This window comes from Hordeum vulgare, chromosome 5H (assembly GCF_904849725.1).
Source record: "Hordeum vulgare subsp. vulgare chromosome 5H, MorexV3_pseudomolecules_assembly, whole genome shotgun sequence".
In the NCBI taxonomy this organism is placed as follows: Eukaryota; Viridiplantae; Streptophyta; class Magnoliopsida; order Poales; family Poaceae; genus Hordeum; species Hordeum vulgare.
This window is the reverse complement of record NC_058522.1, coordinates 469,993,883-470,012,117: the sequence shown is the minus strand read 5'-3', so window position 1 is coordinate 470,012,117 and position 18,235 is coordinate 469,993,883. Positions and strand designations below refer to the sequence as shown.

At 42.6% G+C, this 18,235-nt stretch overlaps 1 protein-coding gene across 1 annotated transcript; it reads left to right on the top strand.

The window, feature by feature from the left end:
• Positions 1 to 13,908: 13,908 nt before the first annotated feature.
• On the top strand, positions 13,909 to 16,458 carry LOC123397640. Its single transcript, XM_045092177.1, has 6 exons — positions 13,909 to 14,055; positions 14,484 to 14,576; positions 14,756 to 14,920; positions 15,001 to 15,054; positions 15,149 to 15,298; positions 15,935 to 16,458. The coding sequence occupies exons 1-6, from the start codon at positions 13,948 to 13,950 to the stop codon at positions 16,313 to 16,315; spliced, it is 951 nt and encodes a 316-aa protein (XP_044948112.1). The 5' UTR covers positions 13,909 to 13,947; the 3' UTR covers positions 16,316 to 16,458.
• Positions 16,459 to 18,235: the final 1,777 nt, after the last annotated feature.

The window sequence follows — 18,235 nt, the reverse complement described above, 5'->3', positions numbered from 1 at the left end:
TCAAAGGATAGCCACATATCATTGGGAAATAATATGTAGTGTTGAGCACCATGTTTAAGTAGAGAGTTAAAGTGGGAAAAGAGGTGTTACACCGCTGCATAGAGGGGGAGAGAGCTGGTGTTGATGGCGGCAAGATTGTTGGTGTAGATTGCCGTAATGCTCCTTGCCCCGGAGGCACTCCAACGCCACCGGGAGAGAGGGGAAGAGATCCCCCTCCTCCTTCTTCCTTGGCCTCCCCCTAGATGGGAGGAGAGTTCCCCCTATGGTCCATGGCCTCCATGGCAGCGGAGGGGCAGGAGTCCATCCGAGATTGGCTATCCCTCTCTGTTCTCTTTTGTTTCGTGTTCCTGTTTTCTAGCCCTTCACCATTTCTTAAATTCCCGGAGATCTGTAACTCTGATAGGGCTGACATTTTTACACGATTTGTTCCATAAATTATCTTTCTTGCGCTTGAAGAAGAGCCCAACCGACTCACGGTGTGGCCACTAGAGGGAAGGGCACACCAAGAGGTATAGGCCACGCCTTGGTGGGTAGTGGTGGCTGTGGGCCTCCATTTACGTTGATTCCACCTGCAAAAAATCACATATATTTCAAAATAATTCTCCATAAATTTTTATCACGTTTGGACTTTGATTGATATGGATATGATGCGAACCAAAAAAAATGCAACTAATAGGAACTGACACTTGGCACTAGATCAATCTATTAGTCCAATAAATCATATAAAATATGGTAAAAAATATCTGAAAGTTATATAATATTGGCATGGAACAATAAAAAATTATTGATGCAGCAGAGACGTATAATCATCCCGAAGCTTAATTCCTGCTGGTCCTCGAGTAGGTAAATGATAAAAAAGATTTTTTTGATGTGGAATGCGACCTACATAATCTTGATCATATATCTAATCATGGCATCAATATTAAGACACGAGTGATTCAAAGAAATAGTTTATAATTTGGCAAAAAGACATCCATACTCAGGTTTACTAGCAAACAATCACGTGCTTTCAAAATAATAATGCTTGAAGAATGCTATCACTACAAAATCATATAGCTTTTCATGCTTGGTCTTCCTAGCATAAGGTATAAATCATGAGTACCCCGGTGTCAAATCATGCTATTGGATCTTACTTTTTAACGCGCTTCAGCTTTTTATTACTCACTAAATACATGAGTGTGAACCATGGATATAGCATAAAGGTGGAATATAATATGGTGGTAGGTTTCGAAGGGGTAAAAGTGAAGAAGAAAGTCTCGCATCAACTCGCATATCGACGGGCTATGGAGATGCCCATCAATATATATCAATGCAGGGAGTAGATATTGACATGGAACGGATGCACTAGAGGTGTAAGTGTATGAAAGCACAATATGAAGACTAAGTGGGTGTGCATCAAACTCTATAATGAAAAATTCCCACTAGTATATGAAAGTAAGAACATAGGAGACTCTCATATGAAAAACATGGTGCTACTTTGTAGCACAAGTGTGGAATTGGCATTCCCCTTCTCTCTTTTCTTTTTTTTCTTTTTTCTTTCTTTCTCTTTTTATTTCTTTCTCTTTTTATTTCTTTCTCTTTTTTTCTTTCTCTTTTTCTTTTTCATTTTTCATTTTTCTTCTTTTTTTCTTTCTCTTTTTCATTTGGCCTCCCCTATTTTTCATTTTTCGTCCGGAGTCTCATCCCGACTTGTGCGGGAATCATAGTGTTGATCATCCTTTCCTCACTGGGACAATGCTCTAATAATGAATAATGATGATCATCACACTTCTATTTACTTACAACTCAATATTACAACTCGATATCTAGAACAAAGTATAACTATATGAATGCCTCTGGCAGTGTACCAGTATGTGCAATGATCTAGCATAGCACGGACATAAAAAAAGTACAAGCCATGGAAATATCATGCTAGCTATCTTACGATCATGCCAAGCAATATGACAATGAATGCTCAAGTCATCAAAATGGAAGAAGTGGAAGTTGTATGGCAATATATCTCGGAATGACTATGGAAATGCCATAATAGGTCGGTATGGTGGCTATTTTGAGGAAGATATAATAAGGCTTATGTGCAATAGAGTGTATCATATCATGGGGTTTGTATGCACCTGCAAAATTTGCACCGACTCTTGAGGTGAGAAAGGGCAATGCACAGTACCGTAAAGGCTAGCAAATTGCGAAAAGGTAAGAGTTCATATATCCATGGATTCACATTAGTCACAAAGAACTCACATACTTATTGCAAGACTTTATTAGCTCTCTTGAATCAAAGCACTACTCGCATGACCCTAGGGATAAGGTTGGGAGGAGTTAACCATCGCACAACTCCGATTATAACAACACAAAGGATTTCAATCAGAGATAAATTATGCTCCAACTTCATTGCATAACAAGAGACTATACGCGCATGCTTTGGGAATCACAAACCTTAACATCAATATTCTTACTAATCCACAATCATCAACTAGTGCACCCACATATTGCTATCTTAATGTCACAAAACTATTGCAAGGAATCAAACATATCATACTCAGTGATCTACAAGTTTTATGTAGGATTTTATGACTAACCATGTAAATGACCAATTCATTTTGACTCTCTAAATAGATATAAGTGAAGAATGAGAGTTTAATTCCTTCTACAATAGACCACACTCTAATAAATATAAGTGAAGTAGAAGATCATTCTACAAATAATGGTTTTCTATATGTAGAGAAACAAGCAATCCAAACTTCAAATGATATAAGTGAAGCACATGAAGCATTCTATAAAGCCATACTCAAAAGATATAAGTGAAGTGCAATGAGCATTATACAAATAAACCATGGACTTTCTCATACCAGCATGGTTCATAAAATAAAAGTTAAAACTAAACACAAAAGACGCTCCAAGTTTGCGCATATCACGTGAACGAAACAAAGACGAAAATATATCGATACTTGTCGAAGAAAGATGGGATGCCTTCGGGGGCATCCCCAAGCTTAAACACTTGAGTATACTTGGATATTTACTTGGTATTTCTTGTGCATCCCCAAGCTTGAACTCTTGCCCCTCCTCCATCTCCTCATATCGAGACCTCCTCGATCTTCGCACACTTCACCGACACAAAACTTAACAGAAAACTCATGAAATCCGTTAGTATAATAATGCAAATGTCACATCCCTGGTATTCCCTGTTAGGGTTTAGTAACTTGTGCTCATGTTTTCTTTCAATGCATCCAAGCAAATGAAATGAAAACCCAAAAGCAAAACAAGAAAAACCAAAGCAAAACCCTAGCCACTTATTATTCAAAAGAATTCCAACAAGTGCCAAAATCAATGAACCCAAAATGCCTTCTTAAAAGTTCAATATTTCTGATAAATGTTGAAAACAAAATATCAGAGATGAAACTTATATTCAAACTACTTTTGGCATTTTAAATTTAAGTTAAAAGCTACTCAAATCAATTATATATTTGATTTCAAATAATTCAAAGTTTCCAAAAATGTTGAAAACTTTATGAGTGGTTGGAAATATTCCAACTAACACTCTAGTATTTGTCAAACTATTTTAGGAATAGTTTGGAGCCAAAAATAAAACAAAACAAATGTCAGAAAGAATTAACAGAAAACAGAAAGGAAAGAAAGTAGAAAAAACACTATCTAGCGCTTACCTGGCCCAGGCCCAGCTGCTCCTCATCGTCTTCCTTTGCCAGCGAGCAGCACGAGCTGGCCGCCGTGTTCCCCGGCGCGGCCACGCACCTGTGCGCCTGCGTGGCCACCGCGTTGCACTAGCGCGGAAGGGGATAAGCTCCCCGAGGCCTCCCCGTGCTCATCCCCTCCTCATCCCCCCCTGTTCTCTCGCTCTCTCGGCTGCCATGACCTGAGCTTGAGCTCGAGCTCGCCGTCGCACCTGCCCCTCTCCCTCTAACCTGAGCCGTGCAACAACTTTGCCATGATCCCTTGAAGCTCTCCATCTAGTCGTGCGACGCCGAGAAGCTCTGAAACGCCGTGAAGCCATCGTCTTCTTCCTCGGGTCACCGGAGCTCGCCTCCATCGTCGTCCCTCCTCAGGCCATCCCCGCGCCCACTCTCGATGCCTCTGCACTCCCCGTGAGCTCAGGGTCCTTTCCCCTAAGTTTCCCCCCTCGATCCATTCCTCTAGGCCCCGATTCCACCGGAGCCCGACGAGATCCACCGCGGGACCTCGTCGCCGGTAGCCCTCCGGTGATCGTCTGGTCATTCCGAGCCCACCAATGGCTTTAGGGCATCGCGTAGTTGCTCTACGAGCTAAGCCCCGCGCGTGATGCCCTGTGTTTCTATGATCCCGACATAGCCTGAGCTTCGGCCGCCGCCAAGCTCGTCGCCGGCGTCATCTCCGGCCATTTCATCCCCTGCTGCGTGTAAAAATGGAGCCGCGGGTGAAGTGTCGTTCGTCTGGTGCCCTCCGCGTGAAGTTTGGTCATCGGAGATGCATTTCCGAGCCCCTCCGCCGTTCTGGTGGTCGCCGGAGGCTCACCGCCGGCGAGATCGACCTCGCCGCCGGTGGATCTGACTCCCGTGAGTCACTGGCATGTGGGGCCAGCCCCTGGCTAATTAAAATTATGTTAATAAAAACAATTAATTAAATACAAAATTAAACAGACACTGACAGGTGGGTCCTACTCTGTTAATTAACTAATTAAGTTGAATTTAAACTAAAACCTGGCCAGAGTCACTGACCAGTGGGTCCCACTGGTCAGGTTTGACTATCAACGGCCAGTTGGACCTGCTGATGTCATGCTGATGCAATAAAGACTTTTCCGTTTAAAAATAATTCCAGAATAAGTTCAAAACTTTGGAAATTCATAGAAAATTGAATATAACTCCAAATTTGACAAATAATATATGTAAATGGATCAGAAAAATACAAGGAATCCAATGGTGCTATTTTCATGCATGAAAAACAAAGTTATGAAACAGCATCAGGTCAAATCATTTAAAATAATTTGATAAATTATAATTTAAGTGATATTTGAATTATGATTTCAAATCAAGATCACCCCAAAGGGTTCAGCTAGACATTTCAAACCATGCTACATTGCATTTCATGCATCATTTTGTTGCATATGTTTGATATTGATTGATTGTTGTTATTCCGGTAGGCTCCGCCCCTCCGAATACGTGTGATTATCCGACTCACGGATATCACCCCTCTGCTGAGCAACAAGGCAAGCAACCATTTTGATCATCCCGATAAATCCCATGTTCTCGCTCCTGCTCTTACTTATTGCATTAGGATCAAATGCTTCAAATGCTTTTGCCACGTTAGTTGAACCCACTTCCTTTGCATGACCTGTCCTTGTCACAGTAAATAGCTGAACCTTGCAACCTAGCATACCTGGTAGATGCTTGAGCCATGATGTGCCTTATCCTGCTATGCATGCTATGCTTAGAGTTGTGTATGGTCTGTCATCTGGGTGATGAACAGAATTGTGAGAATGTGTTCAGTAAGTAAAGGTTGTGTGTTGAACCTGATTTGGTAAAGGTACCGGTGAAAGGCTATCTAGGAGTACATGGCGGGTTGTTTCATTGGAACCGTCCTTAGGAACTGAGTTCCGTGTATGTAACCAAGACTAGATACTACCACACGTTGGGATACTTAATTGACCCTCTCGACTTATTAATCGCTTAGTACTCGGTCCAGGAGTTGCAAGTAGTTTCTGGTGTTTATAGTCGTGCTGGAGGCCGTGCGTAGCGCTGACCTTAGAGGTGGGCTATGATGCGGTAGGTAGTGGCACGGTGTACCAAGTGGCACGCGGATGGAGAGCTTGGGAACCCTGCGCACATCGTTTGGGGCCGTGGCGGAAACCTCGACCGGAGTTCCGTGTGGGTTACCCTCAGTTAGGCGATAGACCTGGACTAAGTATTAGCATGGTTAACGGTCGTGGCCGACTCCCTCGCTTGAAGGTTGCCGAGGTGCATGACGTGCACATGGCGATAAGTGGCGAGAGCGTGTGTGAAGAAGTACACCCCTGCAGGGTTATGATCTATTCGAATAGCCGCGTCCGCGGATATGGACTACTTGGAAACATATGTTGTTCATAGATAACTATAATGGCTACTCATAAAATTGTCAAGATAAGTGTGAGTGTCATGGATGGCATTTCCGTAGGGAGACGGAATGATTCCTCGATGGAGTATTTTTGTGGTGTTAGTGGACTCGTGTGCGAGAAACATAGTTGTCAAAACTATTTAAAAATGCAAGTTGTCTAACCAAGAGGCAAATGCTGGCTTTCCGCATGAAACCGCACAACTCCTTGATGATACATTGCATGAGTAGACAGATTATCCTAAAGTCTTGCTGAGTACTTTTGTACTCACGTTTGCTTAATAATTTATTGCAGAGGTTGTTAATGACCCTAATGGAGGGTCCTTCCTAGACATCAACGACGACGAGTAGCTGGTATCCCAGCTACGATCTGGCCCTAGGATGGGTCTGTAGATAGTGAGGCCATGTGCCTTTGTCTTTCCATCTGTCTGTACTCAGACATATTTACTCTTCTGCTGGCTTGTAAGACTTGTGTGTATGAATTATGATGATGGGTCGTGAGACCCCTATCTGTGTAATATTATGTGTGAGGCTCTTCCGAGCCTTCTAAATAAAGTTTGTATGTTTATGGTTATGTTGTGATGCCATCGATGTATCTATGCGTATCGATATGCCATGCGCACGTGTGTTGTATTGATATGCATGGGGTTCGAATACCTAGTCGTATGCCTTTGTAGCACTCCTTACCGGGAAATGCCCCTTTGTGATTCCATCGAGCCTTGGTAGTTCGCTACTGCTCCGGACACATTGGTTGACCGGCATGTGTCCTTCTTAGGTGTTATGTCTGTCCCTTTGGGGAATGTCACGCGGATGTAATGGAGTCCTTGTAGCTTGCTACGACTCGTCTACATTCATTGATAATCGACACCTGCTTTGCTGGGTCATGTATGCCTGTCCCTGTACGGAACTGCCACTTTAGTTTATGACTAGACATTTCGATCCAGGTTCTTTGACACTGGATTGTTAGCGACACAATTGCATACGCAAGTCAAAAGGCGCAAACCGTCCCAGGTAAGGTAAGGCTGCAGCCGTGGGGATAACCGTGCGTGAGACCGCAAAGAGATGCGATGTGTTACATGCTGGATTCCTATGGCTTAGGATCGGGGTCCCGACAGCGTTGGTATCAGAGCCCAAATGATTGTAGGATTACTAAGACAAACTGGTCGAAGTTGAGTCTGGAATTGCTTTAGTTATACATAAGGGAATTGTTTGTGGAAGGGAACGTAAGATTCTTGCTACTCCTCTCAACTTATTCTATTCTGGTCATCCTCGACTTTTCTGCGGGGATTAAGGACTAGGTTGCTTATCTTTCTCTTAGGCTCGTGTTTTTGATCGGTAGATTATAGGACAACGAGTCGAGAGTTACCTCGGGTTTCTTTTATCCTAAGGAAAATGAAGTAAGTTTTGATGACCATGGAATTGAACTTGATAGTTGAGTTGTTATGCTATCCTACCTTTGTGGGTTGTCTCAAAATTGTTTTGAGCATTTACAGTCGTTATGCTGCCCAATTTTGTCTTCAGAGCTCTAATGGTTTTGCATTACTCTCTATTTTCAGATGCCTGGCCGTCCTTCTCGTCAGGTGGTCCGTATGACTAGGTGCATTGATGTGCAGGGTCATACAGCCATGCTAGTCAGGATGATGTTAGTAGCCGGTTACCGCTGGTACCCAGAGTACACAGTGGAGGACCAGTACCGAGATTTTAGTCAGAGTCAGTACCTCTGCACTGTTAGGGTATTCCCAGATTACCCTGGAGCTGAGGAGCCGATCCATTGGTCTTATGGATTGGGGGTCACTGTTGACATGGAAGTACGAGATGCTGCCTATTTAATGCTGACCATCATGAGGGCTAGACATGCATTGTTGCAGAATTCAGAGTTCTGCTATGTTCCTGCCTCTCAGCCAGGTGAAGAAGGATACCTAAGTGGGGTCTACTTTGATTCCTCTATGGAGGATCCGCTGCTGCAGTGCACTGCTAAGATGCTAGAGAATAGAGACAGGGATGCTCGTGCCCTTCGTATGGAGCTCTATGCTACACGTGCCCGTGTGTGGACGGCTTTGACGTAGCTGGCACCTGTAGTCCAGACAGGGTATGCAGATATAGAAACGCTGAATCCTGTTAGGACCCATCTTCCGGCTCATGTTGACTGGCCTGCTATAGGAGGAGTCACCCCTCTTCGGGGACCTCTACTACCACCAGTCAGGGGACCAAGGCCACACCCGTGTCCTTATGGATCCCAGGGGTCTCAGGCTGGAGTATTTCCTGATCCGCAGGTTGAGCTCCCAGGCCATGGAGGCAATCTTTATGAGATGTTCTATGCGGATGCCTGAACCCGTGAGTGGAAGGATAGTATGGTGGTAGTTGTACTTCCACAGTCCTGTGTGTCTTGTGGAGTATGCTTGTGTCGTGAGATGAATTCCGGAGGCATAGATAAATAATGTATAGGAAGCTTGGAAGCCTCTGATGAGTAGTTTCATGTTTTCAGTAGATTGCTCCTCGGTTAAGGTTGTACTGAACTATGTAATGGTGTGTATGAACCATGGTGTATATATAGCAGTTGCTTGTTACCATGTTGTTCGGATGTTCATTTCCGCATTCCATGTGTTCAGTGCATTCTTAATCCATAGTTAGTGTTGATGTTGATATTGGTCTAAGCTGTGAGTTTGTTTGTCAGGATGGTGTTCACCAGGTTGAACCGTGCCCCTGCTCATGAGCAAGGAGAGGGTAGTCAAGCATCGCAGGAGGAACTGCCTCATCCGCCCTCTCTGGCGGAAGTTATGCTTGAAGCAGAGAGAAACAAAAGGGAGACCAACTGTGTGTTAGAGCGTATTGAGCAAAATATGGCTCGTCTGCCTAGGAATGATGCAGTGTCCCCTCAATGACTTTGTGAAGCCGAATCCTCCAAAGTTCCATCATTCCGTCGATCCCCTCGACGCTGATGATTGGTTGTGCAGCATATCGCGCAAGATTCGCTCTGCAAATGTTTTCGAGGCCGACAAGGTGACCTTTGCGGCGTACTTTCTGGAAGGACCTGCCAATCTGTGGTGGGAGAACTTTGAAGCTATGCGTCCTACCGGACCAGCAGCCACATGGGCAGACTTTAGTGCAGCCTTCCGTGTGCACCATATTCCAGACGGCCTGATGGATAGAAAGAGAGAGGAGTTCTGTGCATTCTCCCACGGGAAATTGACCGTGGATGCCTATAGCCGCGAGTTCGGTAACCTCGCCCGCTATGCAACTGAGGAGGTGTCAACTGACGCCAAGAAACAAGCAAGATTCCGTAAGGGTCTGAGCCCTGAACTTCGTCGTGATTTCGCCTCCACGAATGTACAAGTTTTCAAGCTCTTGTCAACAAGGCGATCAGTGCCGAGACTGGTCTTACCGACAATGAAGCCACAAAGAAGCACTCCCGTGACTCTGGCTCGTCATCTGGTTCCGCGTTCCCAAAACGCAGGCTGTGGGTTCCAAATAGTTCTCTGCCGCCAAGATATACCCCGAGGCCATCCTATGTGGCGCCTCAGGCGAATCAGACAAACCCTCCAGCAAAAACTTATGGTGGCCCAGCTAGCAATGCTGCACCACGTGCCAATCAGGTGATCTGTTACAAGTGTGGAGAACCAGGGAACTATTCCCGAGAGTGTCCTCAGAATATGGGTGCCAAGCAACCCAGAAAGTCCGTTGGGCAAGGCAAGTCGGGCAAAGCTTACTATGTGAAGCCAACTCCTGCACTTGGCCGTGTGAACTATGTTTCATCAGAAGAAGCTGCAGAGGATCCCGACGTCTTACCGGGTACGCTCCTTGTTAATCATCACCCAGCGTCTGTTCTTTTTGACACTTGGTCTTCTCATTCCTTCATTTCAGAAAGTTATGCACAGTTGCATAACATGTCTTTCTGTGATATGCCAATCCCATTGGTTGTCCAAACCCCTGGTAGTAAGTGGCAAACCTCCAGGATAACCTATGACAATGAAATTCTAGTAGACATGCTAGTTTTTCTAGCATCTTTGATAGCCCTGAAATCTTCGGATATCAATATCATCTTGGGTATGGACTGGATGTTAGCTCATTATGCCAAGATTGATACTCATTCTAGAAATGTTCAGCTTACCCATCCCTCGGGTGAGATAGTCAATGTCTCTACTCGAGTTGCCAAATGCCAACTCTATTCCCTCAATGCCAATCCTCTTCCGGAACTTGAAGACATTCCGGTAGTTCGTGACTTCCCGAATGTTTTTCCAGAGGAACTGCCAGGAATTCCACCTGACAGAGATGTAGAGTTTGTGATAGACCTTCTTCCGGGAACTGTCCCAATAGCCAGAAGACCTTATAAGATGGCACCCCTGGAGCTAGCCGAACTTAAGAAGCAACTAGATGAGGCCTTGAATAAAGGTTTCATTCGTCCTAGATCTTCTCCTTGGGCTTGTCCCGTCCTCTTTGTTAAGAAGAAAGACGGAACGGATCGGATGGTTGTAGATTATCGACTAGTTAATCTGGTCACCATAAAGAACAAGTATCCGCTCCCCAGGATCAACGGCCTGTATGATCAGCTCGCTGGATCCTCAGTCTTCTCCAAAATGGATTTGAGGTTGGGATACCATCAAATGAAGATCAAGAACGGGGACATTCCAAAAACGGCTTTTGTCACTCGTTATGGCCAATACGAGTACACCGTCATGTCCTTCGGTTTAACCAATGCCCCAGCCACCTTCTCTCGCTTGATGAATTCAATCTTCATGGAGTATTTGGATAAATTCGTCGTAGTATACCTCAATGATATTCTCATCTACTCGAAGAATGAACAAGAACATGCCGAGCATCTAAGGCTGGTATTGCTGAAACTTCGAGAGCATCGCCTTTATGCCAAGTTTTCAAAATGTGAATTTTGGTTACCAGAAGTGACCTATCTAGGTCACGTAATCTCTGGTAAGGGTATTGCTGTCAATCCTGAGAGAGTTGAAGCTGTCCTTGATTGGACTCAACCTGAATCGGTTAAGCAAGTTAGGAGTTTTCTTGTTCTAGCGAGCTATTGTCGCCGCTTTGTCGAGAATTTCTCCAAGGTTGCAAACCTCTAACGGAACTCCTCAAGAAAGATAAAAAGTTTGAGTGGACACCACAGTGTGAGCATAGTTTTCAGGAACTGAAAAGACGTTTGACTTCCGCGCCTGTGTTGTTACCACCAGATTTCTCTAAGGACTTTGTTATCTACTGCGACGCCTCACGACAAGGATTAGGTCACATTCTCATGTAGGATCGTCATGTGATTGCATACGCATCTCGACAGTTGCGTCCACATGAGGATAATTATCCCACACATGATCTTGAGCTTGCAGCAGTAGTCCATGCACTTAAAACCTGGCGACATTACCTTCTTGGTAATCGTTGTGAAATATTCACTGATCACCAAAGTCTGAAATATATCTTCACCCAGCCGGATTTGAATCTCAGACAAAGACGGTGGGTTGAGTTGATCACGGATTACGACTTAGGGATAACTTACACCCCAGGGAAGGCCAATGTTATGGCTGATGCACTAAGTCATAAGTCTTATTGTAACAACCTGATGCTACAACGAGGTCAACCACGTCTCTATGAGGAATTTCGGAAGTTAAATCTTCACATTGTTCCTCAAGGATTCCTTTCTAACCTGGTGGCGAAGCCTACTCTTAGGGATCAAATCATAGCCGTGCAGGCATATCATAAGGGTATATCCCGGATCAAGGAGAATATTGCTAGCGGAAACGCTAGGGATTTAACTATCAATGAGCAAGGTGTTGTGTTCTTTCAGAACCGTCTAGTGGTTCCTAAGAGCAAACGTCTGTGGCAATTGATCCTTAAGAAGGCTCATGATTCTCCTCTCACCATTCATCCTGGTAGTACTAAGATGTATCAGGACCTACGCCAGAGGTTTTGGTGGACTAGGATGAAGAGAGAAATTGCTGAGTTCTTTGCTAATTGCGACGTTTGTCGTCGAGTTAAGGCAGAACATCAAAGACCTGCTGGCACCCTTCAACCTTTAGCTATTCCTGAATGGAAATAAGATAAAGTTAGTATGGATTTCATCACCGGATTTCCCAAGACCAAGAAAGGAAATAATGCTATCTTTGTGGTCATTGACCGTCTTTCCAAAGTAGCTCATTTTCCTCCAGTTCATGAGAGTATAACAGCTAGCCAGCTAGCAGAGTTATATATCTCTCGAATAGTGTCTCTTCATGGTGTTCCTGTGGAGATTAACTCAGACCGTGGAAGTATCTTTACTTCTCGCTTCTGGGAGAGTTTTCAGAATGCCATGGGGACTCACTTATCTCTTAGCACTGCTTTCCATCCTCAATCAAGTGGTCAAGTAGAAAGTGTGAATCAAGTCCTAGAAGATGTGCTCCGAGCTTGTGTTATATCGTTCGGTATGAATTGGGAGAAGTGCCTTCCATTCGCCGAATTTGCCTATAACAATAGTTATCAATCAAGCTTGGGAAAAGCTCCTTTTGAAGTTCTCTATGGACGAAGATGTCGAACACCTCTTAATTGGTCAGAAACCGGAGAGAGGCAACTCTTTGGTCCGGATATGATCGAGGATGCAAAAGAGCAAGTTCGCATTATTCGCGAAAAGTTGAAAACAGCCCAGTCTCGTCAAAAGAGCCAATATGATCGTCATCATAAGGCTGTGACCTTTGAAGTTGACGAGAAGGCTTACCTTCGGGTTACACCTTTGAAGGGTACCCATCGATTCGGTATCAAGGGCAAGTTGGCTCCTCGTTACATTGGTCCTTTTCGCATTCTTTCTAAACGAGGAGAAGTTGCCTACCAATTGGAACTTCCTCTGCATCTTTCCAAGGTTCATGATGTATTCCACGTCTCGCAACTCAGGCGTTGCTTTTCGGATCCTATCCGCGAAGTGGACCACGAAATGCTTGATCTCCAAGATAACCTGTGCGTATTCTTGATCAAGTTGAGCGTACCACTCGACGTCGAAATCTCAAGTTTCTTAAAGTTCAATGGTCAAATCATTCTGAAAAGGAGGCAACATGGGAAAGAGAGGATCGTCTCCGACTTGAGTATCCCGCGCTATTCCCGACGACTAGTTGTTCTTTTATTGTTGTGTATGTACCATCGAATTTAGTGCAAAATAAGAATTAAAAAGTTCCCAAAACAAATAAATGGGAAAATTGGGGGCAGCAAAATAGCCCCATCCAATTTAGTGCAAAACCTTAAACCCTAAAAATTGCTCAAAAAAAAAAAACAGCGAAGAAATAGCCCCCACGCTCCTAGCCCCGCCACATGGAAGGTCTTTAGCCCCGGTTCAGGGCCGAACCGGGGCTAGCATTAGTCCTAGTTGATTAGTCCTGATTCGCGAACCGGGACTAATGGCCCAACCGAACCGGGGCTAAAGGCCCTTTTCTACTAGTGTAAGTTCGATGAGGTTTTAGTCGTCGGCAAGTCCTTTAATAGGACAAACACGTAAATGTTTGCGGAGCAATGTTATTTCACAAAAACAACCACTATTTACTAGAATATATGTGGTTTAAATGTACAAATCTAAATTGTATATCCAATATTTTGGAATGAATTTCTTATCTATATCACGATATTCCTATTGTATACATTAATTGCAAGCACTAATGTATCGATGATATAGGAACCCAAATCTTATCATGCTTTTGAAGAATATACATTATAAATAGAAATCCATAAAAATGGAATTATTGCTAAAGATATTTTTTCTGTGATATGCCTTGTGGCATATCTAAAGATACGATGCCAATATTAAATGATGAAAAGAGTATGTAGCCTCGCCTCTATAAATTAAATATGATGATCATATATATGTATGCCACCACAACACATGACTCTTACAAAAAAAAGGATTGTTTCCTACACCTGATGGGTTTTGTGGTAATAGTTGTCTTTCTGTGCCTCTTACATTCATCCTACTATATTCGTCCAGTCAAGTCCATAGATGCACATGGAAATATACTTACCAAGATAAAGGTATGAATAACATTCAAAGCTAATTGATTTTTTGTGAGCCAAAGATGAGACTCTTAGTCCCTTCGGTTTGAGTCAAGGTGCAATTTTAGGGAAATATTGCATCAAATATGATTTTTTAGCCATTCAATGGTATAAAATAATGGGAATTATAGCTTCCAATTTTATTTGTTCTGTCTCTCTTTCTCTCTCTTTCTCTCTCTCTCCCTCTCTCCATCTCTGAGTACAACAAAACTATTTGGCACTCTAGAACTTGTGACTATTTGTACTATCCATCTATGGACACTAAATTTGCGCGTCACAAAAACCTAATTAACTACACTATTTTTAAATTTCTCATGACTAGAAAAAACTTCAATATGATGATTATCACACAATTTTGTGTTTTGTGTGAAAATAATATTGTTAACTTTTGTAAATCATCTCAACAGGAGCATGCACCTCTTGTGAAGCGACACCATTTTGAGTTGTCTAGGAGATATAAATTTCCTTCTAGAGAATCCCAAGATAACACTGTTACTCGGGTAAGTCACGGAAATTTAAGGATGGAGTAACATATGTTATTCCAATGGAAGGGGTATTTTGTTTACATATTTGTGCAAATCCAATCAACTAGGAGGATTAAATCGTGTAGTTACCTAAAGGGATAAGATATTCATTCCTTTGAATTATGAATTATGCTTAAACGTTTTTTTATTACCAGTTAGCTGTGTGGAAGACACAATCAGGAAAATACTATGGTCTTCGAGCTAAAATAGGTGTGTGGGCTCACCCGAATCAAGAACATTCTCAAGAATCTGGAGCATCCATATCTGTCATCAATACAAAGCCTGGATCCATGTTCAACATAGTCGAAGCCGGGGTTCATGTAAAATCAAAAAATAACTAAACACATAAATGTACATGCTGCTACGAATGACCCATTTTCTAATATATTTTTTCACTCAGGTTTTTCCTGACCTGTATAATAACAGTGATGTTCGCTTCTTTACGTATTGGACTGTAAGTGCAAACCGTTTGTTTTCATTGTGCAAGGATTTCTAAAATTAAGGACACTAGAAATCACAACAACGTATCTATTTTTATCATTACATAGAGGGATGGATATAGATCAACAGGCTGCTATAACCTACAATGTAGCGGATTCATTCCTGCTAAAGGAGCTGCGCTTGTCCCAGGTCAAGCGATTGGTCCTCCATCAACATATGATGGAGAAGATCACTACATCACAATTAGCCTATACACGGTATGCCTCAATTTGGTTTCGATTTTTTGATATAGTTATGAAGTTTTCTATTATGAAACCAACCTTATAATGTTGATGAAACCATGGTAAGATAAAAAATAAGACATGCAATTTTGATTCCAAGAGAGTAGTATAAAAAATCCAGTTCAAGCTAGGTACATATTAATACCATATATGGATAAATATAGCATGAGCCAACCCCATTATATATGTTAATAGGATCAATGTATAGTTTTGGTGCTATTAGCGATGTTGCAAAGTAAAATTACACATCACATATGGATCTTTATGATTTTCTATTACCAATGGGTGGAAAGGGAGGCCCCTACATTTAACTTGCATTGAAGTATGTAAGCAACAAAGCAAAATATATAGTAAACTAAGATGCCTCATGGTCTTTGGGCATAATTAACCATTTTCGGATGTACCCACATCTGTAGTCTATTTATTAGTACAATCTCTATCATCTTAACCATTGCCATCTTAACCGCTATATTCGTACCAAAAATATTTCAAATTGTGTACATAAGATGGATGCGGTGACTAATCATCCATTGCGACAATGAATCTTAATACAAAAACCGTTTGAGCCATTTGCTAGTGATTGGTATTCTTTCTTTTGTTTTGAAATTGTAGGAACCTCATACAGGAAACTGGCTATTATACCGGGACGACCTAGAGAGGCCTTCATTCCTAGGGCATTTTCCTAAAGATCTTTGTCCCGAGTTGAATGGTGTTGCACCGATTGTATTATTTTCTGGATTTGCGATTTATCCAAAGAATGGGAGAGGGCCGGCAATGGGCAGCGGACATTTTCCAAAGGAGGGTGATAGAAAAGCAGCATACTTTAAAAACATGAAGATATTCGACTCAAATGCTATTGCTCATGATCCCAGTCCAAGCATCATGATCCCTTGGATGAATAGGCCGGATTGCTACAAGGTGGGTGACATTCCTCTTGGAGTAAAGGATAGTTATCTTTTCTATTACGGTGGGCCGGAAGGTTGTCGTGGTTGATAACAACAAATGTTGTCATTGTCAACTAATTATATAAATAAAATGAATAATATCTTTATTGTCACATCTCTCCAAAGTGAAGTTTTAGAGAGGTGGTTTCAATGTTGTATTTTGGCAATATCTATCATGGTAAAATTGGTTCTTGTGGTGAACTATTGTCTTGGGCTATCAACATTTTTTGTGTCCTTTGAGATTGGTCGAAATGAGATACATCCTCGTAATTTGATATATGTCATTAATTATTGGGATACGTCATAGAAATGCATAGAACTCTTGAGGCACTTACTGGGGCGCTTCCTATTTGGTGCTTCGGGCACTCGTAATAGATCATTTTCCAAATGTACGCCTGAAGCGCACCCCCTCTATCGTGAGTTAGGGTGGCCCATGTATTTTGTTTTCCAATATTTAAATTGCAGAATAGAAATACGTGAGGAGGTGGGTTCGGAGTGAGTCAAATCTGTGGTCTCCATGTACTAGGTAAGCGACTTTAACCACTGATGGCCAACAAGAAACACAATGTTATGTAGGACTTTCGTGGAAGTATCCCAATTAGTTATCGTCTCAACGAAGAGTAGAGGAGAGTATTATATGAGCGGTTCTATCACACACAAGTTCTCATAATTCTTATGTGAAGTAACTGTCTGTGATTATGCAAATATCCTTACTATCCTGGTTACGAATAAATCAGAGTGACAAAGATGAAAGTCTTGTAGTAACAAAGGTAAAAGACTTTAAAGTAAATGACGTAAATAAACTGGGAGACAGAGTTATGTTTCCTGCAATGCACGAACATAATTTACCACAGGGTATACATCAAGTGTGTTAGTGCGACGATAAGACCAGTTACTTTGTATCAAGTTCATAGTTTTGATATGTTTGTTCTATAGGCGGATCACCATAAGGTTATGGAACTCCTCCTCGTGGGATTACATTCTATTCTATGGTTCTCCTATGCAATTGCCACAACGTGGTTGTCTCCACAATTAAGATCCTCGTGCCATAACTAGAACCAAGAATTAAGTTTAATGGGTCATCTCATCTCATACAGTGACGCCCTCGATTTAATCATACGCTAACAATACTCGCAAATGCGTCCGACCAAGCTCAAGGACTCACGGGAAGATATCACAAGACAACTCTATACACAAATAAAACATACAAGCTTCATATTACAAGTGACGGGCCTCGAGGTCTAGAATACAAAAGCTCGATAAACACATGAGTCAGCAAAAGCAACAAATATTTGAGTACAGACATCAAACATGATAATGCCTTAGAGAAGGCTAGCACAAAATATACAATGATCGAACGAGGCAAGGCCTCCTCCCCGGGAACCTCCTAACAACTCCTGGTCGTCAGCGGCCTCCACGTAGTAGTAGGCACCGTCGGGGTAGCAGTCATCATCGACGGGATACGCCATCTCCTAGGCTCCATCATGTGGTCACGACAATGTATCAAGGGGAAAAGCGGGAGCAAAGCAACGGTGAGTACTCATCCAAAGTACTCGCAAGACTGCCATCAAAACTATGCTAGGTATGCATCAGTATCAAAGGAATGGGGTTATATGTGGGCTGACTGCAGCAATGCGAGAATAGAGAGAGGGGACTAGTCCTATCAAAGACTAGCATCTTCAAGGTCTTGCAGCAAAAGACGAGAGTAGAGGAAGTAACAAAAATATATAGTCATATTGTTGTAGCAATATTAATTAAGGTCACACCCAGAGATTCTTCCACGACTCCCTACAAGGAAACAATCCTGGAGCAACATTCTAGTTAAGTAACAGTCGTAGTTATATAAGAACGGGGCACAACTCCAAGTCGTCCTTTAAACGTGGACACGGCTATTCGAATAGCTAATTTTCATCCCTGCAGTGGTGCACCATCTTACGTGTCACGCTTAATAAACTCTGACTCGACACAC

What these genes read in the sequence shown, in the direction of transcription:
- LOC123397640 (XM_045092177.1), top strand. Translation starts at nt 13,948, where the DNA reads ATGGGTTTTGTGGTAATAGTTGTCTTTCTGTGCCTCTTACATTCATCC. An exon ending in ATATACTTACCAAGATAAAG is followed by an intron (nt 14,056 to 14,483) that starts GTATGAATAACA and finishes TCATCTCAACAG; the next exon opens with GAGCATGCACCTCTTGTGAA. An exon ending in TAGTCGAAGCCGGGGTTCAT is followed by an intron (nt 14,921 to 15,000) that starts GTAAAATCAAAA and finishes TTTTTCACTCAG; the next exon opens with GTTTTTCCTGACCTGTATAA.